Genomic DNA, 26,136 nt, shown 5'->3' with positions numbered 1-26,136 from the left:
ATCCATGCCCCCTTTCTTTCTTTCTCCATGCCCCCTTTCTTTCTTTCTGTCTGTCTGTCTTTCTCTCTCCATGCATGCCCCCTTTCTTTCTGTCTCCCTATCTTTCTCTCTCCATGCCCCCTTTCTGTCTGTCTCCCTTTCTTTCTGTCTCCCATCTCCCTTCTTTCTTTCTGTCCCCCCTTTCTTTCTTTCTTTCTTTCTCCCTGCCCTCCCCCAAACCACCGACATTGGGGAACAGGCCACCATCGCCACTGTGGAATAGGCTGCCACAGCCCATGATATCAGATGCTGGCAAATTTCGTACTGGTTGACCAATATACCAAAAGCCATGAAATCCAAATATCATTACATGCTATAGGAGAACTGAGTTATAATAGTGATTCTGTATGAAGGCTATTTGAACAGAAAGAGGAAGGGGATTGGGACTTATATACTGCCTTTTTGTAGTGATTTACATACAGGTACTTCAAGCATCTTCCCTACCTTTCCCAGTGGGCTCACAATCTATTTAACGTACCTGGGGCAGGGGAGGATTAAGTGACTTGCCCAGGGTCACAAGGAGCTGTGTGGGTTTGAACCCACAACCCCAGGGTGCTGAGACTATAGCTCTAACCACTATGTTATTAAGACATGTGGGGAAGTCTTTGCTTGCTTTGGATTGGTAGCATGGAATGTTGCTACTCTTTGGATTTTGGCCAGGTACTAGTGACCTGGATTGGCTACCGTGAGAACGGGCTACTGGGCTTGATGGACCATTGGGCTGACCCAGTTCTTATGTTCTAATGGGTACAAGTGGATCGATTTTTCACTCTGTCAAAAATTACAAAGACTAGGGGGACACTCAATGAAGTTACAGAGAAATACTTTTAAAACCAGAGATTGTGGTAAGAGCAGATAGTGTAGCTGGTTTTATGAAGGGTTTAGAGTAGACAATTTTCTGGAGGAGAGTCCATAGTCTGTTATTGAGCATCTTCCCTACCTGTCCCTGTGGGCTCACAATCTATCTAATGTACCTGGGTCAGTGGAGGATTAAGTGACTTGTCCAGGGTCACAAGGAGCAGTGTGGGTTTGAACCCACAAACCCAGGGTGCTGAGGCTGTAACTCCAACCACAGTGTCACACTCTCCTCTCCAGTCTGTTATTAAGACATGGGGGAAGCCTCTGCTTGCCCTGGATCGGTAGCATGGGATGTTGCTACGCTCTTCCGGAGTCTGTTATAGGGGGAAACACCCTCCAGGGATTCAAGACAAAGTTGGACAAGTTCCTGCTAAACTGGAACGTACGCAGGTGAGGCTGGACTCATTTAGAGCGTTGGTGAGCGGACTGCTGGGTAAGATGGACCACTGGTCTGACCCAGTAGCGGCAATTCTTATGTTCTTTGGGTTTTGGTCAGGTATTAGTGACCTGGATTGGCCACCGTGAGAATGGGTTACTGGGCTTGATGGACCATTGGTCTGACCCAGTAAGGCTATTCTTATGTTATGTTCAAGAGCAGGGTACTACAGAAAAAGATGGAGACTGGAAAAAAGAACAGGTACAGCTGTGGATGACCTACTATTACTACTATTTGTCATTTCTATAGCACTGAAAGGCATATGCAGCGCTGTACATTTGATATGTAATAGAAGGTCCCTGCTCAGAAGAGCTTACAATCTAATTTGGACAGACAGACAGGATATGTGTAGGGTTTAGGGAGGTTGTATTTTTTTTTTTTTTTTTTAGAAACATAGAAACATGATGGCAGATAAAGGCCAAATGGCCCATCCAGTCTGCCCATCTGCAGCATCCATTATCTCCTCTCCCTAAGATATCCCACATGCCTCTCCCTCGCTTTCTGAATTCAGACACAGTCTTTGTCTCCACCACCTCTACCGGGAGACTATTTCATGCATCTACCACCTTTCTGTAAAAAAAGTATTTTGTTAGAGTATGCCTGAGCCTGTTATCCTATGCCCTCTCGTTCCGGAGCTTCCATTCAAATGAAAGAGACTCACCTCATGCACAATTAAGTGAAGAAAAAATACCTGTATCTGAATTCAAGAAAGCATGGGACAGGCATGTGGGATCTCTTAGGTAGATGAGGAGATAGTGGATGTTGTGGATGAGCAGACTGGATGGGCCATTCGGCCTTTATCTGACATCATATTTCTATGTTTCTATGATTCCTAGACCATTCATTTTGTCCTGTTTGCCCTACTAGTAGTGACTATCACTTCTTCCCAGTTATGCTATTTCTGTTCTGTTACTGTTTTCAGTAGTAGAATTTCCTTTATCAATATTTTTATCATAGATACTGAATGGAGGAAATCTCTTGATAATCTAGCTCCCTGGGCCGCATTGGCCGAAAATAATTTTTCTGGAGCCGCACAAATGTGCAAATGCTGCAGCAAGACAGAAGAGGGAGCCAGCAAGATGATAAACACCCGGGGGGCAGCAGAGGAAAACATTGCATCGCCCTTGACCGGGGCCGCACAAAATACTTCAAGGGGCCGCATGCGGCCCTCGGGCCACAGGTTGGACACCCCTGATCTAGCAGGTTGTATGCAGACAGCTGGTTTCAGCAATCCCTCGTTTTGGAGAATCATCCATGTAAGCTTTTATCAAGTCAGCTATCATTTCTCTCACCTATTTTTAACTGTTTCAATGGCTCAACAAGGGTCTCTCTTTCTGTCCCTCTTTTTTTTTTTTTTATTCAACATATATTTGTTTGTAACCCCTTTTTTTGCACAACTAGTAGTATTTAAGGGCATGTTTGTGATAAGTATAGCACACAGGTTCCTCATGCTTGCTCTGTGAATAGGAAAACTATCTGTCTTTCAAGGCCCCAGGGTTCTCAGGTGATTAGCACAAGTCCCAGTTCAGTTGGAGAAATATATTACTTACAGTAGTTGGAGCCATTCAAAAATTAGAAACATAGAAACATAGAAAGATGATGGCAGAAAAGGGCTATAGCCCATCAAGTCTGCCCACCCTATTGACCCTTCCTCTTAAGTCTATACCTAGTGACCAATTCTTCAGATCGACCTTTGTAGGGATCCCCATAGGCATCCCATTTATTCTTAGAATCCAGCACGATGCTAGTCTCGATCAGCCCATCAAGTCTGCTGACCCATCCTCTTAAGTCTATACCTAGTGACCGATTTTTCAGTTCGACCCTTGTAGGGATCCCACAAAGGTATCCCATTTATTCTTAAAGTCCAGCACGCTGCTGGCCTCGATCACCTGCGCTGGAAGCTTATTCCAACGGTCAACCATTCTTTCTGTGAAGAAATACTTCCTGATGTCACCGTGAAATTTCCCGCCCCTGAGTTTGAGCGGATGCCCTCTAGTGGCCGAGGGTCCCCTGAGAAGGAAGATATCATTTTCCACCTTGATATGTCCTATGATGTATTTAAATGTCTCAATCATGTCTCCCCTCTCCCTACATTCTTCCAGAGTGTAGAGCTGCAATTTGTTTAGTCTCTCTTCTTACGAGAGACCCTTGAGCCCCGAGATCCTCCTGGTGGCCATCCGTTGAACCAACTCGATTCTGAACACATCTTTACGGTAATGTGGCCTCCAGAATTGTACACAGTATTCCAGGTGAGGTCTCACCATGGTTCTGTACAATGGCATTATGACTTCAGGCTTCCTGCTGACGAAACTTCTATTGATACATCCCATCATCTGCCTTGCTTTAGATGAAGCCTTCTCCACTTGATTGGCAGTTTTCATGTCTGCACTGATGATTACTCCTAAATCTCGTTCTGCCGAAGTACTAAAAGTTTCTCCATTCAAGGTGTAATTTCTGCATGGATTACCGCTACCGAGGTGCATAACCTTACATTTCCTAGCGTTGAAGCCCAGCTGCCAGGTCGAGGACCATTTTTCCAATGTAAACATACTATCCTTTACTACAGGAAAATTATGTTAGTACAAAGTAAAAAAATTACACGGTCCAAAAATCAAAATAAAAAGATTCACAATTCAGCAGGCCATAAGAAATACTGGCATTCACAGTGCAAAATATTCATAATAGACAGATTCTAGATATAGCTAGACACACAACAACCAGGGCCTTTATCCTTCTTTGCCCTCTATCTGCTGAAACACTATGCTAAGGAACCGAACTGTTCATTGTCTTGTTATCTGCAAATCCTGGATGCAGACCAGTGGATAATAGAAACAACAATGAATCTCCTGAAAAGTCCTGAAACATCACACTCAGTAGTCATTTATGCAGGACATTCCTTCCTATGACTCCCTAACAAAACCCATATGGAAAGACAAGAAAAGAGATTCTCCAGAGACACCCTGTCCTCCCTGCTTTGGTCCTTTCAGCTTTCAGTATCCTCTTCAGAACTCCTGAGTTCAGCCAAGCATTGAAGGCCTGGGCAGAGCATTCATACCTCTTAGACCACATATGTCAAACACAAGGCCCAGGGGGGGAGGGGGTGCCAAATCCGGCCCGCCTGGTCGGTTTATGTAGTCCTCAGTGACTGTGTCGCATCTAAGTGCCTGACTGTGCAGCCCCAGTCCCAGTGATGCAGCCCCAGTCCTCACCATGGTGCCTCAGTACCCATTTGTAGGCAGAAGGACCCAGTCCCAGTGTAAAAGCTAGGTTGCAGCAGGGCGCTCCACAGAAGTGCCTGGCCATGTCACAGGTGTCTCAGGGTGAGGATCTTTAATAGAAAATTTGGCCCTCGACTTAGCCTGTGTTTTAGATTTCGGCCCCTTCTGTGATTGAGTTTGACACCCCTGTCTTAGACCCTAACCATTGTCTCAGCATAGAAGATAATATATAGAAATAAAACAAAGGAAATAAGGAAGTTCTTCTTCACCCAGAGAGTGGTAGAAATCTGGAATGCTCTTCCGGAGGCTGTTATAGGGGAAAGCACCCTTCATGGGTTTCAAGACATAGTTGGATAAGTTCCTACTGAAACAGAACATACGCAAGTAAGGCTAGACTCAAATAGGGCACTGGTCTTTGACCTAAGGGCCGCCGCATGAGCAGACTGCTGGACACGATGGACCACTGGTCTGACCCAGCAGCGGCAATTCTTATGTTCTTATGACTAACAGTGCCTTTTATGATGAGCTTTCAAAGCATTGAATTGGTCCAATAAAAAAAGGTATTACCTTATTTTCTTTAGCTTTTTGTTTTATTTCTATATATTGCCTTGAAAAATGGACTAACACAGCCACCACACCATTTCACTTAGCATAGAAGATGAGGCAAGAAGGAAGTGAGCATGAGGACTCCTAAGTTTTGCTACACCTCACTTTCTAGACTCCTTTCAATTAAGGGCGTGTCTATATATTACTAATTCTTGATTCTCTTCTCACTCAACCCTTCATATTCAGGCAGGATTTTGATCCCTCTGCTAAGGGAGAACGCTACATATTATTTTTAACATTTAATAATCTTGAACAGTCCCTATACTTATTAAATAGTGTGGGTTCATGTAATATGTGGGCAAGGCCTTTTTACATCAATGTTCACCCAATTCTGAATCAGCTCTACAATCAGAGGTCAGATTGAACAAAAATATGAAAACCTAATCCCAAATCAGAAAAATCCAGGATCTAGATCACAAAATCTGGATCAGCCATTTTTTATTTATTTTTTAAATAATCATTTATATTCTGCATATTCTACAATTCTATGCAGATTATAAATTATGCAGGTACTCAAACATTATTTCCTAACTGTCCTGGCGGGCTCCCACTCTATCTAATGTACATGGGGCAATGGGGAATAAGTGACTTGCCCAGGGTTACAAGGAGCAGTGTGGGATTTGAACCCACAACCTCAGGGTGCCAAAGCTGTAGCTCTAACCACTGCACTACACACTCCCATTAAACCTTGATGCTTTCTGTTTCAGAACTCCTAACAGCTTACCAATAAGTTTTCATAATTATTAACAGAGTTCTTACCCTTTACTGTGTGAATACAATCCAGTGCTTTACTTTCTACTTTTACACAGCTTCTGATTTTAAGATGGCATACAAATCTGTGGTGCCATAGCAGGCCACAACATAAAGAGCAACAGATGAGCTGTGGTGAAATATAAGAAAATATTTCCATCAAGGAAATTGTTGACCTGAAGCATCACTAGAACCATAGAGAAAATTGCTCCTCTTACTGCTCTATTTAAAACCTTTGGATATTGCCCTCAGTTTATCTCTTTTAGTCTATATGTGATACAAGAATGTTAGTCAAGTTAGGATGGAAAGGCAGGAGAGGTCCGTGAACACAGTAAACAATCCCGGAACATAGAATTGCTTTTTTAAAAGCACAAAGATGAGCCCAGATTCTTTTAGTCTTTTTTTTTCTTCCAACATGACACGCTTAACTGGCATGATGTCACATCAATTGACTATGACTTTTCAGATCTGATCGATCTGACAAGCACTCAAGTTCAAAATGATTGAATACGACTTTCTTCAGAATGATACGAGCAGCTGAATATAAAGTGATTGTTGCAATGTAACTGCTGCCAGTCCCTCAGCTCTGTAATGCGCTATTAGGGATGAACACAGAAGCCATGAAGAACTATTGCTTTTTCTGCTAAGAGAGAGAAAGAAAAAAAAATTCTATACATATCAAATTGTGTTTTAAATGATTAATGAACATTTAAAACTTTCAAACCTCCAGGAAATTTGCGGTGCTTTTAGTTTCTAGTTCACCGAGTTAGGGCTGAGCTTTATTCAAGACAGCGCTTTTCAACTGTTGGTACTAGTTAACATTTCAAGTGACACTAGATATACCCAGTGCTATGCAGATACACATATGAGGATATAAGCACAGTGGTGCCCCGAAGGCTTAAGCTTAAGGTCTAAGCTCCTAGACCGTTAACAGTCATAATAGAGGATGACAAGGTCTATAATGGCTTATTAAGGGAAACTCTCATCTGATCTGCTAGCCGCTTTGGTTCGCATTGTGATCTACCTTCTTATCAATCATACCTTTTCTCCAGTTAAGATCTGAACTTGGACCACAGCGCAGACCGTTACTAACTCCGCCCCCTGCTGGCATCAGTGGTGTGCGCTGAGCTCATAAAACTCGGAGGCCAACATCAAAGGAAAGAGGCCAGAGAAACTGTCTACCAGCTGCCTTGATGAGCATTGTGGCCTGTGCATCTTATTACCAACCATACATTTTTTCCTGTTAAGATCTGCATTTGGATCTCAGAACAGATCATTGACTCTGCCCTCTGCTGACTTCAGTAGAGTACGCAGAACTCATAAACTCTGAGGCTGATGCTGGAGGCATCATGCATCGATGAGTCACATGCATCCTTGTTGCACCAACAGAGTATTTATGCGGTATCTAAATTTCTAAATAAATAATAAACATAAGAATAACCTTATTGGGTCAGACCAATGGTCCATCAAGCCCACTAGCCCGTTCTCACTGTGGCCAATCCAGGTTTCTAGTACCTGGCCAAAACCCAAGGAGTAGCAACATTCCATGCTACCGATCCAGGGTAAGCAGTGGCTTCCCCCATGTCTTTCTCAATAACAGACTATGGACTTTTCCTCCAGGAAATTGTCCAAACCTTTCTTGAAATCAGTTACGCTATCCGCTCTTACCACAACCTCTGGTAATGCGTTTCAGTGCTTAACTCTTCTCTGAGTGAAAAAATATTTCCTCCTATTGGTTTTAAAAGTATTTCTCTGTATCTTCATTCAGTGTCCCCTCGTAGTGCAGCAAAGGACCACTCCTTTGTGTGCTCCTCCATGTGGACTTTGCATGGACTTAATCTGATTTTTGTCTTATGGTCCATTTGGATTTTAGTTGTAAGAACATTTTGTATAATATGGCAGTGTTTTCTATTCCAGTAGTGGTAGGCAGAGGGCACTTTTAGTCCTAGGCTGAAAGAATGTAGTCCATCCGAAATGTTTGTCAGTTATCTTTTATTTTTAAAATGTGTTTTAATTAATCATTATCCAAAGGAATTGTCCTGGATTCTTTGAAAAAAGTAGTCATTGTTAAAGAATCTATCCTTAATGTTAACTTACTTGAGAATTATAGACCTATCTCATCATCTCTACCATTTTTTTTGTATAAGTATTGGAAAAAGTGGTGTATAACCAATTGATGGGTTTTTTAGAGTCTCGGAAGATATTGAATATTAATCAGTTTAGCTTTCATGCCTTACCTGACACTGAGACTTTATTACTTTAACTTTTGGATACTGAGACCTTTGGGAGTGGCTCAGGATAGAAGAAAATGGCCTGTGGAAGCACTATCTGTTCCTAGGGCTGGGAAGAGCAGAGGTAGCCCTCTAGTGGGTAACCCTGTCATTGATGATTGCAGAGCCATGCTAGGGTTGGTAATCATGAACCCCAGCAGGCAAACTCGAAGAGACTCCTCGTGAAGACTCAGTGAGGGAGGAAGCCTCTAGGGCGCAATCAGCTCTAATGTCCCATTGATAAAGAAGGCCTCTGAGGTGCTATTGGCATTAGTGACACATTAAGGGAGAAGGTCTCCAGGTTGCTATCAGCACTAGGGGCCTAGCTAGGGAGAAAGCTTCCTAGGAGTGACCAGGGAAGAAGATAGCTCTTGGGAGGACAGGAGGCTTCAGAGCCAAGGAAAAGCTTCCAAGAGACTTCAGCATGACACAGCCTAGAAGTTCAGCAACCACCTGCTTAAGAGAACTCCAGCATAGGGATGATATCCATGGACTAGATAAGGATTGGATAGCAATGAGTAGGGGAACCTAGATATACACCCATATCCGCACACTGACTTAGCTAAGAAGCATGGAGCAGCAAATTGCAAACCAGAAGTGAAAGCCTAATAAGTGTGGATTAAAAACTGGTTGCTGGATAGGAAACAGAGATGTGGGGGTAAATGGCCAATACTCAAACTGGAAAAACGTCACAAGTGGAGTGCCGCAGAGATAGGTGCTCGGGCCCGTGCTCTTCAACATATTTATAAATGACCTGGAAATTGGTACGAAGAGCAAGGTGATTAAATTTGCAAACGATACAAAGTTATTTAGAGTGGTGAGGACACAGAAGGATTGCGAAGACCTACAAAGAGACATATACACGCTCAAGGAATGGGCTGTGAAATGGCAAATGAGGTTCAACATGGATAAGTGCAAAGTGATGCATGTCGGTAACAAAATATATATACACGAATACAGGATGTCAGGTGCAGTACTCGGAGAGACACCCCCCACCCCCACCCCCGGAAAGAGACCTGGGTGTACTTGTAGACAAGTCAATGAAACTGTCTGCGAAAAGGGCGAACAGAATGCTAGGAATGATTAAAAAGGGGATCACAAACAGATCGGGGAAGGTTATCATGCCGCTGTACTAGGCAATGATGTGCCCCCACCTAGAATACTGCATCCAACACAGGTCACCGTACATGAAAAAGGACATAGTACTGCTCGAAAGGGTCCAGTGAAGAGCAACAAAAATAGTTAAGGGACTGGAGGAGCTGCTGTACAGTGAGAGTCTAGAGAAACTGGACCTCTTCTCCCTTGAAAAGAGGAGATAGAGAGGGGATATGATCGAAACATTCAAAATACTGAAGGGAATAGACTTAGTAGATAAAGACAGGTTGTTCACTCTCTCCAAGGTAGAGAGAACGAGAGGGCACCCTCTAAAGTTAAAAAGGGATAGATTCTGTACAAACGTAAGGAAGTTCTTCTTCACCCAAAGAGTGGTAGAAATCTGGAACGCTCTTCCGGAGTCTGTTATAGGGGAAAGCACCCTCCAGGGTTTCAAGACAAAGTTAGACAAGTTCCTGCTGAACCAGAACGTACACAGGGAAGGCTAGTCTCAAGTAGGGCACTGGTCTTTGACCTATGGGCTGCCGCATGAGCGGACTGCTGGGCACAATGAACCACTGGTCTGATCCAGCAGCGGCAATTCTTATGTTCTTATGTGTGGTTTACTGCCTACACAATCCAGGAAGGAGCACAGCTTAAGGGTTTTTGTAGCTGCATCTTTTGCGGGTCCTGCATCTCTCCCCTTCTTCTACTCACTCTCTTCATTTCCCTATGGTCCGCCATTTTCCCTTCTTTCCAACACCCCTCCCCCTATGATCTTTAACAATATATATTTTCAATTGGCAACTCCATATTGGATAAATATTAAGCAACAACCTGAATCTCCCGATCCTGCGGTATGTTCATATATAAAGACGTCAAATCTGCTGTAACCAAAAAAAACCAAATTTCCTCAGTCTGCACCTCAACCATCTCTAACAATTATAAAATATGTGAGGAATCCCTCACTTAAGAGGATGCCTGAGCTACCATAGGCGTAAGAAATTAATCCACACTCTGTAATAGAAGTTTAAAAATGGAATCTCTACCCAGCACAATCGGTTGACCAGGTAGTTTACTTATTGATTTATGTATTTTAGGAATAAAATAAATAAGAGGAGATCTAGGATGCTGTTGACACAAACTTTTGTATTCTTTTGGTGATATAATTCCCTCATATTTAGCATTTATAAGGATTTCTCCAATATCGTGTTGCAAAGAGATAGTTGGATCATAATCTAATTTATAGTAGTAATTAACACTTGTCAACTGTAACATTGCCTTCTGACGATTATCTGAATAATTCATCACTATGATTTCCCCTCCCTTGTCGGCTCTTTGTATAATAATACTGTCATCTTTCTTTAATTTACCCCAAATTGATGAGCTGACAAATTGGAATTTGTTCTAAAGTCTTTCCTCTCAATTCCGTGTAATTCAGAAAAGATTGCTCGTTGAAATGCTATGACAGAGGAATCAGGGGAACCAGGGGGAACTCAAGTGGACTTAATACCTTGATAATTTAATTGAGAGTCAGTATTAATTGTTTGAAAAAAAGCTCTTCAACGTAATAGACGAAAAACCTATGCAATTTGTATCTCATGTTAAAAACCATCATATATAGGGGTTGGAACATGCTGGAGCACAAATTCCTCCTTTTGAGACAAACATCTTGAGGACAAATTGAAAATACCAGTTAATTATTGCATATTGTCTGCTTGCTTTTGGGTGCGTTTGGCTGTTGTTCTGATACCTCCGGGGTATCCTGTTGAGGTAACCGCAAAAAAAGAATCTGAAAAATCTCCAGTTTATCAACTATTCATATTAATATCTTCACTTGATGATTCACTAGAAGACAGTTTGAATGATAATTTCTTCTCACTATTTCTATTTCGCTTCATCTGGTTGCCTTTAACCATCCATGGGTATACATAGCCACGAGTGTAGTCATATTCGTCAAATTTATATTTCTTAATTTTAATCTCCCGTTGTCCCCTTTTATATTTCTCAATTGCTGATGATCCATTAAATGCTGTTGATACAACTCGGCACTCTTTAAATTCCCCAATGAGCCAAGCTTTTCTTGTACCTCTTCTTGCTGAAGAACTATAACAAAGCTCAATGTGTCTATAGTCAAAAACATTAAATCAAGTGAGCAATGTAATATAATGTCATCCCATTTGTTGACATAATCTACATTATCCAGAAATCTTGGCTCTTTTCTAATCTGCAGACCTCTCGGTAAGCACTGCATGTGTCAATAGTCTACTAAACAATATACACTAAGGGAGAAATTGATATTAAACTGTGTGTGCTTATCCAAATACACACACTTATGTCACAGTTTCAAATTTGTATAAATTCATTGGAGGGTGGCGGCGTGGCTTTTTCAGTTGCTGCCTGCTGAGTTTGGTCAGAATGGATTGTTAATACTAATGGAGCCATTAGAAGAATTCCCCTCCTGAGGAAGCACGTTTGTCATGAAACTCGAGTCGGAGGGAAGACTTGTGTTTCTCGGCTTCAGGAGTTTTTAAATGGTGTTGCACTAGCACTTTAAATCCACTGAGCTGCCTGTTTCGTGACCATCTGAGTTTTACCACCACCTCCAAAGATAAGTGGCTTTATTTATTAATAGCCCGGATATAAATAGCAGTTAAAGTGTGGTGGTACAGACACTATATGTGTGATGATGGTCTGAGGGCAGCCTCTGTGGTTCAGTTCACTTGAACACTAACAGGTTGTGGATCTGAGCACTATATATATATATATATATATATATATATATATATATATATATATATATATATAAAACAAAATTAAATTGGGACAGAATAAAAAATTTAAAGAAACATGGGGTCCATTAGTGGTATTTGTTAAAACCGATTTATCGAATAAGCCTTTAATTCCTAATTGATTTCTACACATATCTAGGAGGGGGTGGAATGTACTTTGTATTAATACTTGTTTGGATATAAATGCTGTTTTATGTATTAATTGAGTGTATATTGTTGGACTTTGTATTTGATTTGAAAATTAATAAAGAATTAAAAACAAACAAATTTGAAACTGTGACACCTGCTTAAGAGAACTCCAGCATAGGGATGATATCCGGGGACTAGATGAGGATGGGATAGCAATGAGTAGAGGAACCTAGATATACACCCACATCCGCACACTGACTTAGCTAAGAAGCATGGAACAGCAAATTGCAAACCAGAAGTGAAAGCCTAATAAGTGTGGATTAAAAACTGGTTGCTGGATAGGAAACAGAGAGTGGGGGTAAATGGCCAATACTCGAACTGGAAAAGCGTCACGAGTGGAGTGCCGCAGAGATAGGTGCTTGGGCCCATGCTCTTCAACATATTTATAAATGACCTGGAAATTGGTACGACGAGCAAGGTGATTAAATTTGCAAACGATACAAAGTTATTTAGAGTGGTGAGGACACAGAAGGATTGCGAAGACCTACAAAGAGACATATACACGCTCGAGGAATGGGCTGTGAAATGGCAAATGAGGTTCAACATGGATAAGTGCAAAGTGATGCATGTCGGTAACAAAATTCTTATACACGAATACAGGATGTCAGGTGCAGTACTCGGAGAGACCCTCCCCCCCCCCCCACTAAAGCCACAGAATACAACTGTGTTTTGATTAATTTCACACTTCATCCCAAGTGTATGATATTTCTGTATGCTTCGCATCAAATAAACGGTCACTGGACATTGAATATATGCTGATTTGAAATACCGGACTTGGAGGCCCATCCCAGAGATGCCATCATTCCTCGTTTTGATTACTTAAATTACAAAAGAGGGAATATTTGAAAAATGAAATAATTAGTCTTGCCTTAATGTTAATTGATTCCAAAAAACCAGGACTTCAAAATCATCTCAAACATTAACCTACAAAAAATATACAAAATTTAAATATTTTATATATATATATATATATATATATATATATATATATAAAATGAAAAAAATGCTCAGAACCATAAAACTCTTACATAGTAAAGAAAAGAGATATAAGGAACCATCACCACACTTCTCTTGTTCAAGACCACCACCCACACCACAATAAAATGGTATTGTCACTTATCTAAATTCACCACGGTGAGTTCAAGTTTATTCAAGTTTATTAGGATTTGATATACCGCTTATCAAGGTTATCTAAGCGGTTTTTACAATCAGGTACTCAAGCATTTTCCCTCAGTCTCAAGTTGTATTATCGCATTATATCATAGCTCTCCCCAACGTAATCGCATATTAAAAACATACTTCATCTTATATAAACACTTTCCAATAACATTAGAACTTACTTTTACGGCATGAATCTAAAAGGAAAATATGACTTCACCGATAGCATCAGATGTTCATTTGCACCATAGTGGATCAATGGTGTTTTAAAGCCGTTATTATGGTAATGAAAAAATTAAAGGTATAGTGATAATGTGTTGTGAATGGAGTGTGTTTTTAATATGTGATTATGGTATGCAATTTAATTTAGGGGTAATAGGCTTCTCCTCCTGATGAAACCTCCAGGCGAAACCCAGATCTGAGTTGGGGAGAGCTGTGATATAATGTGATAATATAGCTTGACTCACCGTGGTGAATTTTAAAAGAGATTTATTATATATTAAATGGAGTGCAAGACATTGAAATATATGGTCATTTGAATATGGACATCAAAACATGACAACCAGAATTTAGATAAGTGACAATACCATTTTATTGTGGTATGGAACAAGAGAAGTGCGGTGATGGTTCCTTATATCTCTTGTCTTCACTATGTATAAGTTTTATGGTTCTGAGCACTTCTTTCACTATATACAGTATATATCTTACATATTTATATTTTGTATATTTTTTGAAAGTCAAAATTTGGGGGTCGGATGGTGTGCATCCGAGGGTGCTGATGGAACTTAGGAAAGTTCTGGTGTCAAGAAAAGTATGAAATAACTTGTAGATTTCATAGCTCCATATCATTCACTTTTTGGTTGAGCTGAGAACTGCTCAGTGTCCCCTTGTAGAACATACAGTATAATCAGTTTGTTGATACTTAATCAGGCATATGCTTCGGAATGTATAAAAAATTAAGCTCCCACTGCAAGCGCTCTTGATTTTAATTGAAGAAAAGATCTTCACCTCAGTTGAATGGCTCTTTGCCATATCAGGAAACATATGGATAATATTTCCATAATAAAGGAAAACTTTTTGAATTTTTTTTTTTAAACTAATATCCAATTCTGATTGAAAAAGGACCAATAAGGTTGCACATAATTGAATTTCCTCCTGAGAAGGGTCAAGAAATTTAGTAACATCCGAATTGGCTTTCACCTGCAACAATCATAATCTTCCCTTTCACTTTACAAAGGGGCTCTTTTATGAAACTGCAGGATGCCCTAAGCATCCTATGATAAATTCCAAATCAGAGCATCCTGCCCATGCACTAAAATATATTTGTAATATTTGTATGGAGGGGATACATCTAGGGACAGAGAATACATTTTCCAGCACTAATCAGTTACTATGTCCACATTGCTGTTGTGCTGATTAAGAAAGGATTATCATGTGGGCCCTTACCACCTACAAAATACATGTTGGTAAGTGCTCTTGCGGAGATTATTTTAAAAGCCACGTGCTAATGGTGACATACATAACCCCCCCCCCCCCCCCAAAACTCGGGAAATCAAAAGCTCACAGTGCTACTTCTCAAATGAATACATATGCAAAACACAAAAAACAAGAAGTAGCTGATATATTCACTTCAATACATGTGAAAAATTAACCAATGTTGTTTCTTCATTGCTCAGAGATTTCTTGATATCAGACCACGGGACAAGCCCAAGCGTATGAACGTCTGCATTTTCTCATTTAATCATTGCACTGTATCGAAGATGTAGTAATAAAGTTGAAAATTCACACTGAATCACTTATGTGAACTAGTTGAAAATATATAAGGTGCTCTAGGTTCTGATGCGTTTCACGGCTGCTTCCTCAGAAAACCCTCAAAGTACCACTCTCCGACGTCCACAGTAAGGTCTCTCCAAACACTGCCTTTATTCCTTCAAACTTGCAGGCTTGATTGATTTTTCACATGTATTTGAAATGAATATATCAGCTACTTCTTGTTTTTTGACATTAGTGCATTGCCATTGATACAAAAATGGAAGAATTAGCCTTTTACTGCTGCAGTAAAAATGTCCATAGCAAGTGGGAAAAACTCAAGTAAGGAGCGTGCTATGGTCAGTTTCTACCGCAGCTTAGTAAAAGGATTGCTTAGAGTTTTAAAAGGCAAATAATAAGGGAGATCTGATCAGCTTTAGGCAATGATAAGACCTCTTTCAAATATTTTCTAAAAAAGAAAAAAAAATCAGGAGAAAGCAACTTAATCATTGGAAAATTAAGGATACGCAGATTCCAGTTCTTAACCACATTTTCCATGTCCTCACATGTCCAATGCAAATACATATATATATTCCAATAGCCTCTTTTTACATCATAAATATGAGGATATCTCTAATTCCACCAACATTAGCAGACTGCAGAGTCGAAATGTATGATTCAACATGCCTCTGCCTAGTCCCCAGTTCATCTACTCTCATATCTAATTCTTCAAACTTCTCTGACTGTTTAGAAAATTGACACAACTGCATCACTGACTCATTAAGCATCTTCTCTAATCATTGATGGGTCACTTGAAAAGCCAAGCCAGATAAATATTATCCAAATCAACTGAGGGGGGTACTGAAAAGTTCTCCGCTCAACCAAGAAAAAAAATGGCACGGACAGGGTTCAATCAATTATCTGACACAAAGTCAAAACATAGAATTTCATTTCTGCAAATTGTCATTTAACGAAATAAGATAATACTCTTTTTACCTACCATGGCAAAATGCTCAGAATTTAGGAAGTTGGTTGGCTGGGCTGAGAACTTTTCAGCCTTCTTGTAGTATTTATTTATTTATTTAATTCAAAAATCTATTACTGGCAACATACACAATAAAATTACAACAAACAAACAAAATCAAACAGGAAATAACAAAATATTCAAGAGAACTCTCAAATAGCATAGGCCCCCCCCTTTTATCAAGCTGCGTTAAGGTTTTGTTATTGCAGGCTGCTGTGATAAAAAATCCAACGCTCATAGAATTCCTATGTTTCACCTACATTGGATCCAGAGTGTAATGCAAGGTTAAAGGAACAGCCTCAGCACCCTGAGGTTGTGGGTTCAAACCCACGATGCTCCTTGTCACCCTGGGCAAATCACTTAATCCCCCCATTGCCCCAGGTACATTAGGTAGGTTGTGAGCCCACCGGGACAGAGAGGGATAAATGCTTGAGTACCTGAATAAATTCATGTAAACCATGTTCTTGTGCTGGAGGTTGTGGCTTATGTTCTTATTCCAGATGTTGTGGTAAGAACAGATAGCGTAGCTGGTTTTAAGAAAGGTTTGGAAAAGTTCCTGGAGGAAAAGTCCATAGTCCGTTATTGAGAAAGACATGGGGGAAGCCACTGCTTGCCCTGGATTGGTAGCATGGAATATTGCTACACCTTGGGTTTTAGCCAGGTACTGGCCACCATGACAACAGGCTACTGGGCTTGATGGACCAGTAAGGCTATTCTTATGTTATTCTATGCTCCCTTGGGAGAATGGTATAGAAAATTGAATAAATACTGTACTAACTTCTGACCAGTTTCCAACTTACCTAGAGAAAGTAGTCCTGATACAACTCCGGGATTTGGGGGAAAAACAAACTGCACTCTCCAGCTGCCAATCAGGATTTAGATCTCAAAAGGATCTAACGCAGCTGGAAAAGTGGGCCGAAAAGTGGCAGATGAGCTTCAACGTGGGGAAATGCAAGGTCATGCACGTGGGGAAAAAGAACCCGATGTTCACATACAAAATGGGGGGAATATCACTAGGGGTTAGTAACCTGGAGAGAGACCTGGGAGTGATGGTAGACGCAACACTGAAGGCATCGGCGCAATGCGCCACAGCCTCTAGGAAAGCAAACAGAATGCTGGGTATCATTAAGAAGGGTATTACGACCAGGACGAAGGAAGTCATCATGCCGCTGTATCGTGCAATGGTACGGCCGCATCTGGAGTACTGTGTCCAGTACTGGTCGCCGTACCTCAAGAAAGACATGGCGGTACTTGAGGGAGTACAGAGAAGAGCAACCAAACTGATAAAGGGAATGGAAAATCTCCCATATACCAACAGATTGAAGCAGTTGGGACTTTTCTCCCTGGAAAAGCGAAGACTTAGAGGAGACATGATAGAAACCTTCAAGATCCTGAAGGGCATAGAAAAAGTAGACAGGGACAGATTTTTTAAATTAAGGGGCACCACAAGTACAAGGGGGCACTTGGAGAAATTGAAAGGGGACAGGTTTAGAACAAACGCTAGGAAGTTCTTTTTCACTCAGAGGGTGGTGGACGCATGGAACGCGCTTCCAGAGGCTGTTGTGGACAAGAAAACATTAAATGGTTTCAAAGAAGGTTTGGATAGATTCCTAGAAGAAAAAGGGATTGGGGGGTACAGATAGGTATAGACCATTGCTCAGGCAATGGGCCTGATGGGCCGCCGCGGGAGCGGACCGCTGAGCAGGATGGACCTATGGTCTGCCTCAGCGGAGGCAACTTCTTATGTTCTTATGTTCTTAGACAATTCCTATGACTGTCGGAGCCTGTACTAAAAAGAGGCCATAGTCTTTCTTGACCCTAATCAAAAATGTAAAAATTAAGGACACTGGTTAAATCTGACTGGACTTACCATTTTATTGGATCTTCTTGCCTAGGGGTTGTTCTCAAAGTAAAGCAACAGAGGTTGATTGCTGGGTTTTTTTCTCTCTGGTCAGTGAAGTATGGTAGAAATCTGCTGTTGCTGAGCCGCTGCACAGGTTAGACTAGACCGAGGAAATGATTTTCTGAACTTTTAATGTCCCTCGAAGACTGCTAGATCAGCTTAGGTTATACGTTGCCTCCACGCTACTAGCCCAGGAGACTTTGCTCAGCAGAGGGTTGTTTCTTTTTAACAAAAATAAGCAGGTAATAGGTAACTTTTTCCGTCACTATTACTCATCCACGATCTTAATGGTTCTTGAAGCTCATTAATAATGTACAGTCACTGCAGGTTTTTGGATGTTTCACAGCTCTCTCAAATGTCTCTACAATAATACAAAGGAAGACAAATATATGACAATACAGAAACAATATAGTACATGAGAACATAAGAATAGCTTTACTGGGTCAGACCAACGGTCCATCAAGCCCAGTAGCCTGTTCTCATGGTGGTCAGTCCAGGTCCTTAGTACCTGGCCAAAACTCAAGGAGTAGCAACATTCCATGCTACCGATCTAGGGTAAGGAGTGGCTTCCCCCATGTCATTCTCAATAATGGACTATGGACTTTCCCTCCAGGGAAAGCTATCCACTCTTACTACAACCTCTGGCAATGCGTTCCAGAGCTTAGCTATTCTATGAGTGAAAAAATATTTCCTCCTATTGGTTTTAAAAGTATTTTCTTGTAACTTCATTGTGTCCCCCCTAGTCTTTGTAATTTATGACGGAGTGAAAAATCGATCCACTTGTACCCATTCTACTCCACTCAGGATTTTGTAGACTTCAATTAAATCTCCCCTCAGCTGTCTTTTTTCCAAGCTGAAGAGCCCTAACCTTTTTAGTCTTTCATCCTATGAAAGGAGTTCCATCCCCTTTATCTTCTTGGTCATTCTTCTTTGAACCTTTTCTAATGCCGCTATATCTTTCTTGAGATATTGAGACCAGAAATGAATGCAATTCTCCAGATAAGGTCACACCAGGGAGTGATATAATAATAATAATAATAACAACTTTATTTTTGTATACCGCAATACAACAAGCAGTTCAGAGTGGTTTACAGAGGAAGAGACTGTACACAGACAGCGATGTTACAGAAAAAACTTTCAAATTACATTAGTAAGCCGAGAGTAGTTAGGTATATCCGGAGGTATTTCAGACATACAAGGCAGGAAGGAGTCAGAGAAATTTATCAAAGAGATAGGTTTTAATTGATTTCCTGAAAGATTGGTAGGAGGGTAAATTGGAAATGAGGGTGGTTAGGCATTTATTCCATTTGCCTGCTTGGAATGACAGTGATCTATCAATGAATCTCTTGTAGATACAGCCCTTCAGGGAGGGGAAGGCGAACAGATAGGCATTACGTGTGCAAGTGGTGCCTGGAAATTTAAAATGGTGTGACAGGTAGATTGGGGAAGAACCTGTTATGGTTTTGAAGCAGAGGCAGGCAAACTTGAAGATGACCCTTGCCTCCATCGGCAACCAGAAGCATTATAACATTCTTAGGGCTCCTTTTAGTAAGATGCGCTTGCGTTTTTAGCGCGCGATGCATTGCCGCACGTGCTAACCCCACGCTATGTGCTGGTGTTAGTGTCTAGCGCACGTGGCAATGCAGCGCACGCAAAGCGCACGCTAAAACCGCTAGCGCACCTTAGTAAAAGGAGCCCTTAGTCTTGTTAACCATCCCTTTTTTAATAATTCCTAGCATCTTGTTTGCTTTTTTTGGCCGCTGCCACACATTGGACAGAAGGTTTCATCGTATTGTCTACAATAACACCCAGATCCTTTTCTTGGGCTCTACCTTGTAGAATCGTGCTAAGCATTGTTTTAGTCAGCGCCAACTTTTTAGGTGCCAAGTACAGAATATGGCCCTTACTGCCTTCTAGTTAGGAGGTGTTGCTGGTCTCGCATAACTCTGTTATCAGTTAGCGCATGCTAATTTATTTTTTAAATTTATAAACCGCTTAAATCTAAGCGGTGTACATATTAAACAAACACAATTGTTAAAACAAACACCTCAATAACACATAGTTACCAAAATACAAAGGTATTTAAATTTGTAGAAAGATTTCAATAAAACACTATCAGAAATTTAAATTCATCATCCTCAACCTTGAAAACCACCCATATCTTTAAACTCAAATCTCATAAAATTTTTTAAAAAAGTATGTTCAAATAGTTGTGTTTTTAAATGTCATATCTTAACACTCCAAGAAGGGAGTTCCAAAGTTTTTTTCAGCTATAGAAAACATAGCCATCTTTGATCTGACATAATAGAAACAGAAACATGACGGCAGATAAAGGCCAAATGGCCCATCTAGTCTGCCCATCCACAGTAAACATTATCTCTTTCTTTCTCTGAGAGATCTCACGTGCCCTCTTGAATTCAGACACAGTCTCTGTTTCCACCACCTCTTCTGGGAGACTATTCTATGCATCTACCACACTTTCTGTTAAAAAGTATTTGCTCAGATTACTCTGGAGCCTATCAGCTCTTAACTTCAGCCTATGTCCTCTCATTGCAGAGTTTCTTTCAAATGAAGGAGACTTGACTCATGCATATTTATATTATGTAGGTATTTAAATGACTCTATCATATCTCCCCTCTCTTGCCTTTCCGTCACAGTGTACAGATTGAGATCTTTAAGTCTGTCCCCATACGCCTTATCACGAAGACCATGCACCATCTTAGTAGCCTTCCTCTGGACCGACTCTATCCTTTTTATAACTTTTTGAAGGTGCGGCCTTCAGAATTGTACACAATATTCTAAATAAGGTCTCACCAGAGTCTTATACAGAGGCATTAATACCTCCTTTTTCCTCCTGGCCATAGCCCCAGGTACATTAGATAGATTGTGAGCCCACCGGGACAGAGAGGGAAAATGCTTGAGTACCTGATTGTAAAAAAAACCGCTTAGATAATCTTGATAGGCGGTATATAAAAATCCTAATGAAACCTCTCCCTAAGCACCCTAGCATCTTTCTAGCTTTCGCTGTGTCTTTTTCACGAATACAGGATGTCCGGTGCAGTACTCAGAGAGACCCCCCAGGAAAGAGACTTGGGAGTACGGGTCAACAAGTCAATGAAGCAGTTTGTGCAATGTGCGGTGGCGGCGAAAAGGACAAACAGAATGCTAGGAATGATTAAGAAGGGGATCATTAACAGATCGGAGAAGGTTATCATGCCACTGTACTGGGCCATGGTACGCCTCCACCTGGAATACTGCGTCCAGCACTGGTTGCTGTACATGAAGAAGGGCACGGTACTACTCTAAAGGGTCCAGAGAAGAGCAACTAAAATGGTTAAAGGACTGGAGGAGTTGCCATACAGTGAGAGATTAGAGAAACTGGGCCTCTTCTCCCTTGAAAAGAGGAGACTGAGAGGGGACATATTCGAAACATTCAAGATAATGAAGGGAATAGACTTAGTAGATAAAGACAGGTTGTTCACCCTCTCCAAGGTAGGGAGAATGAGAGGGCACTCTCTAAAGTTAAAAGGGGATAGATTCCGTACAAACGTAAGGAAGTTCTTTTTCACCCAGAGATGGTAGAAAACTGGAATGCCCTTCTGGAGGCTGTTATAGGGGAAAGCACCCTCCATGGATTCAATACAAAGTTAGACAAGTTCCTGCTGAACCAGAACGTATGCAGGTAAGGCTAGACTCAGTTAGGACACTGGTCTTTGACCTAAGGGCCGCCTTGGGAGTGGACTTCTGGGCACGATAGACCACTGGTCTGACCCAGCAGAGGCAATTCTTATGCTATGTTCAATCTCATGAATATTCATTGTGGATATTCTGAAAACCAGACTGGCTGCCATTCCCCCAAGACAGGTTTGAAAATCACAGCTGTATGCACTAATGCTGTTTGGAGTATTGTACATGAGAACCTGAGAACCTAAGAACAGCCATACTGGATGACAGTATCCGGCAGAAACCCAGATAGTAGCAACATTCCATGCTACCAATCCATGGCAAACAGTGGCTTCCCCTATTTGTGTCTTTTCCTTCAGGATCTTGTCCAAACCTTTCATAAACCCAACTACACTAAATGCTGTAACCGCACCCTCTGGCAATGAGTTCCAGGGCTTAACTATTTGTTGAGTGAGGAATATTTCCTCCTATTTGTTATAGATTTCTCATCACCATTTAGGATGAACAAATAGCAATAGAAATCACTTTGAAAGTCTGCAACTCACATAAATATTTCAGCCTCAGTTGAACTATTAACAGTAATTTACCAAGACGCCTGTATTAAAAAAAAAAGTGAAATAAGAATATTCTACTTGCACAGCTTGCTTTGTCATCTCTTTGGTTATACTTTTTTGCAGCTTTAATATTTTTCTTATCCTATCATTTTAATCTGATCACAAGAGTTATCTTGGAATATGATACAAAACTAATAAGTATTGGCCACAGATACTGAAAAGAAAGAAAGTATTGAATTAGCTGTGGGTTTTGTTATTTCCCAGCAACCCATGGGAGATACATCTATGTTTGCTTTTTGTTGAGAAAAAAAGAGGTGTGCAGAGGAGCATGGTGAATTCATTTTGCTTCAGTGGCTATGGCTATATGAGACACCTTTCTGAACTAGGTACTAATTTTGTAGCTGTCGTATCTGATGTCATGGAAACCTTACTCTATTCATGAGGCACCGGTAGCAGTAAGATGATATAACTGAAATTTCTTGTACAGTGCTATACCTTACTTTTTAAGAAAATCCAGTCGAGAAGTTATTTCCTTTGCCCTGGAGACCACCCATGGGAACTAACAGGGTAAGTTCTTTATCAGCATTTTGTCCTCAAAGCACTGATTTGCCACTCAGTCTATGAAATGAAGTTTTACTGGAAATCCCACAGGCCCACAAAATTTGAAGGGCAGAGTATACATGGTTTTCTCACACTGGGAATTTGATGTTACTGATTTTGTAATCATTGCAGGAAAGATCCAACAACAACAACAATTGGCTTACCATATATTTTGCTAGAGCAGTTCAGGTAGAAAACTGTCTGTTATTTAATAATAATAATAATTTATTTTTTTATATACCGCCAAAGCCATGATAGATTGAGGCGGTTTATAATAAGAGGTGCTGGACAAACAGCAAAGTGGTACAATACAGTGAAGTGGTACAATACAAAGTCATCGTATTTGAGGTACAGTAATACATTATATGATAATTAGGTTACAATCGATTGAACAAATTTGTTTTTATTGCTTTTCTAAAATTGAAGTAGGATGAGGAATGCATGATAATGTTACCCAGCCAGTCATTCCATTTACCTGCCTGGGAGGCAAGAGTTCTGTCCAGGAATCTTTTGTAGCGGCAGTCCTTTAAGGATGGGAAGGAGAACATGTGAATTCTGCGTGTGGGCCTAATAGGACTGTCCAGATTAAATTGAGAAACCAGGTACGTAGGGGCCAGGCCAAAAATGGATTTATAATAAAGGCAGAAAAACTTGAACAAAACTCGTGCTTCCAGGGGCAACCAGTGAAGTTTCTGGTAGTAGGGGCTAACGTGTTCCCATTTTCTCAGCCCAAAAATCAGACAAACTGCCGAATTTTGAATGATTCGGAGTCTTTGGAGGGTTTTTTTGAAGGTTCCCAAATAAATGATGTTACAGTAGCCAAGTGTGCTAAGAATGGAAGATTGAACCAGTAAGCGGAATGAGACTGCGTCAAAATATTTTCTGATGGTTCTGAGTTTCCATAATATCGAGAAGCATTTCCTAACCAGTAAATCTGTGTGCATATTTAGGGTAAGGTGGCAGTACAGAGTCACTCCCAGGATTTTTAAGGAATCTTCAACAAGGAAGGCCTGACCATTCACCAAAATTGTTGAGTCTTTAATTTTGTCATTTGGGCTTGCTAAGAAAAATTTAGTTTTGTCTGAGTTGAGTTATAGTTTGAATTCAGTCATCCATAATCCGATCTGTTTCAGGATGAATGGCAGATGATTGTTTGTTTCTGATGACAGGGATGTAAGAGGGATGACAATAGTGATATCGTCTGCATAGATGTAGAATTTGACTGTTATGCTTTGTAATAAGTTCCCTAGTGAGGCGAGATAAATGTTAAACAATGTTGGGGATAGGGGAGAGCCCTGCGGCACTCCACAAGAGTTTACCCAGCTGCTGGATTGTTTATTATCACTATAGACTTGATAAGATCATTTAGTCAAAAAAACCCTGAAACCATTTTAACACATTACCTGAAAGGCCAATTGACTCCAAACACTCAATGAGAATGGCATGATCGACCAAATCGAAGGCACTGCTTAAGTCTAATTACAGAACTAGAGCACTTTTACTTTGACTAAATAGGCTATGAAGGAAATCTAGCAATGATGCAATGACTGTTTCGGTACTATACCCCGATCGAAAGCCTGATTAGTTGTCGTGTAGTATGTTGAATTTGTCTAAGTACATTACTAGGTCCTGGTTGACCAAACCTTCCATCAGCTTTACAAATAAGGGAGTGCTTGCAATAGGTCTGTAATTTGATGTCAGCTTTGTGGATTCTTTAGGGTTTTTTACACTGGGGTAATCAAAATCTGACCTAGATCCTCAGGAAATGTACCGGTCAGTAGTAGAGAGGAAAGCCAATTGTATAGCTTGACTTTGAAGGTGACTGGAGCTACTTTCATAATATTTGGTGGGCAGCCCATGTGCCTAAGGCTCTGCCCACAGGAGGGGCCTAAGGCTCCAGGCCTCTTCTGATTGGCCCAGGCGCCTCAGGTCCCACCTGTGGGCGGGGTTTCTGCCACTTGGGCCAATCCGGCCCCATTCTGGATCCAGCAGGCCTGCCGGACGGGCGGGCTTGGCACCCATCCGTCTGGCCAACTTACAGGTACGGGGAAGAGGTGGGGGTAGGGGTGGGGGTGTGGGGATCGTGGGGTCGGCCGGGGGGGTCACGGGTCAGTGGGGGGGTGGTCCAATCGGGGGTTCTGGGGGGGGCAGTCATTGGGGGGATGGGGTTGTGTCGAGGTCAGGAGGGCCTGGGATCCCTCCTGCCCGTATTGTAGTGGGGGGTGGGGGGTAGGGGGTCGCCAGGGCCAGGGGGGCTTGGGCTCCCTCCTGGCCCATTGTATTAGAACGGGGGTCGCCGGGGCCAGGAGAGCTTGGGCTCTCTCCTGGCCCGTTGTGTTAGTCGGGGGGGTCGCCGGGGCCAGGAGGGCTTGGGCTCCCTCTGGCCATATCGAGTCAGGGGGTGCACAATCGCCGGGGCAAGAGGGTTTGGGCTCCCTTTTGCCCCGATATCATCAGGGGGGGGTGATGTATCACGGCAGGAGAGATTGGCCATCTCTCCTGCCGTGGGTCGCGGCAGTTCTGGTAGATGGTTGCAGTGGGTAGGTTGCTTGGCTGCTGAACTGATCGCGCCAGCGGCCATCATCTCAGCGGCCCCTTTTTCGGCACTTAGACCTGGTTTGATTTTGTCTAAGTCAAAAAGGTCTAAGTGCTGACTAGGCAACCTGTGAAATGTTTTGGTTATACCTGTTGTATGCCTAAGTGTAGGTCGGCCCATCTCCAGCCCACTGCCCGCCCTTTCCCTTCCTCTAAAAACACCTCTTTTCTCTCTGTGCGTTTAGAGGCAGGGGAAAGGCCTAAGCTGTTTTTAGATACGTCTAAAAACCAGCTTTGGTCATGGGTACTTGGACGATCAGGCTTTTTGATCATCCAAGTAGCCATTTAGGACACTTTTTAGACTTTTTTTTTTATTATAAACCCCATAGTGCATAAAAATATAATGGATAAAATAGTAAAATCAAGCAAATTAATACATCAGCTTAAAAAAAAGGAAGAACAAGTTAAAATAACAACATACATTAAGATACCAGCCTATTGAACAATTGTGTCTTTAACAATTTTCTGAAATCTAAATAAGAAGAAGTCTCTAACATTATTTTTCCTAGCCATGAATTTAATTTAGTAGCCTGAAATGAGAAAGTTCTCTCAAGAAACTTTGTAATGACAAGATTTTATGGAAGGATATGAGAACAGATGCATTCGACGTGTACTCATA

The 26,136-nt window shown here is 41.4% G+C and overlaps 1 protein-coding gene and 1 long non-coding RNA gene across 11 annotated transcripts in view; one reads left to right on the top strand and one right to left on the bottom strand.

Annotated features, from left to right (window-relative positions):
- Positions 1 to 18,294, bottom strand: part of LOC117357978 (L-gulonolactone oxidase-like) — a 186,530-nt gene extending 168,236 nt beyond the window's left edge. The window contains exon 1 of one of the 2 annotated variants that reach the window (XM_033939279.1): positions 18,052 to 18,294. In XM_033939279.1, the coding sequence (XP_033795170.1) occupies positions 18,052 to 18,054 (3 nt within the window). In that variant the 5' untranslated portion in view covers positions 18,055 to 18,294. Of the gene's footprint in view, positions 1 to 13,995; positions 14,000 to 18,051 lie in introns of those variants that run through there. The other variant, XM_033939281.1, reaches the window with a different exon arrangement.
- The window catches only part of LOC117357979, a 168,215-nt gene that overhangs the window by 2,263 nt on the left and 139,816 nt on the right, over positions 1 to 26,136 (top strand). For 5 of the 9 annotated variants that reach the window (XR_004538922.1, XR_004538920.1, XR_004538921.1 and 2 more), the window contains exon 3: positions 2,291 to 2,589. The exons of the other annotated variants lie outside the window; for them this stretch is intronic. This is a non-coding gene — a long non-coding RNA (uncharacterized LOC117357979). The remainder of the gene's footprint in view (positions 1 to 2,290; positions 2,590 to 26,136) is intronic. 9 annotated transcript variants of the gene reach the window in all.

The sequence above is a fragment of the Geotrypetes seraphini genome, chromosome 3 (assembly GCF_902459505.1).
Source record: "Geotrypetes seraphini chromosome 3, aGeoSer1.1, whole genome shotgun sequence".
Classification (NCBI taxonomy): domain Eukaryota; kingdom Metazoa; phylum Chordata; class Amphibia; order Gymnophiona; family Dermophiidae; genus Geotrypetes; species Geotrypetes seraphini.
Note: the sequence above shows the minus strand (reverse complement) of the source record. Positions and strands in the feature narration are given on the sequence as shown.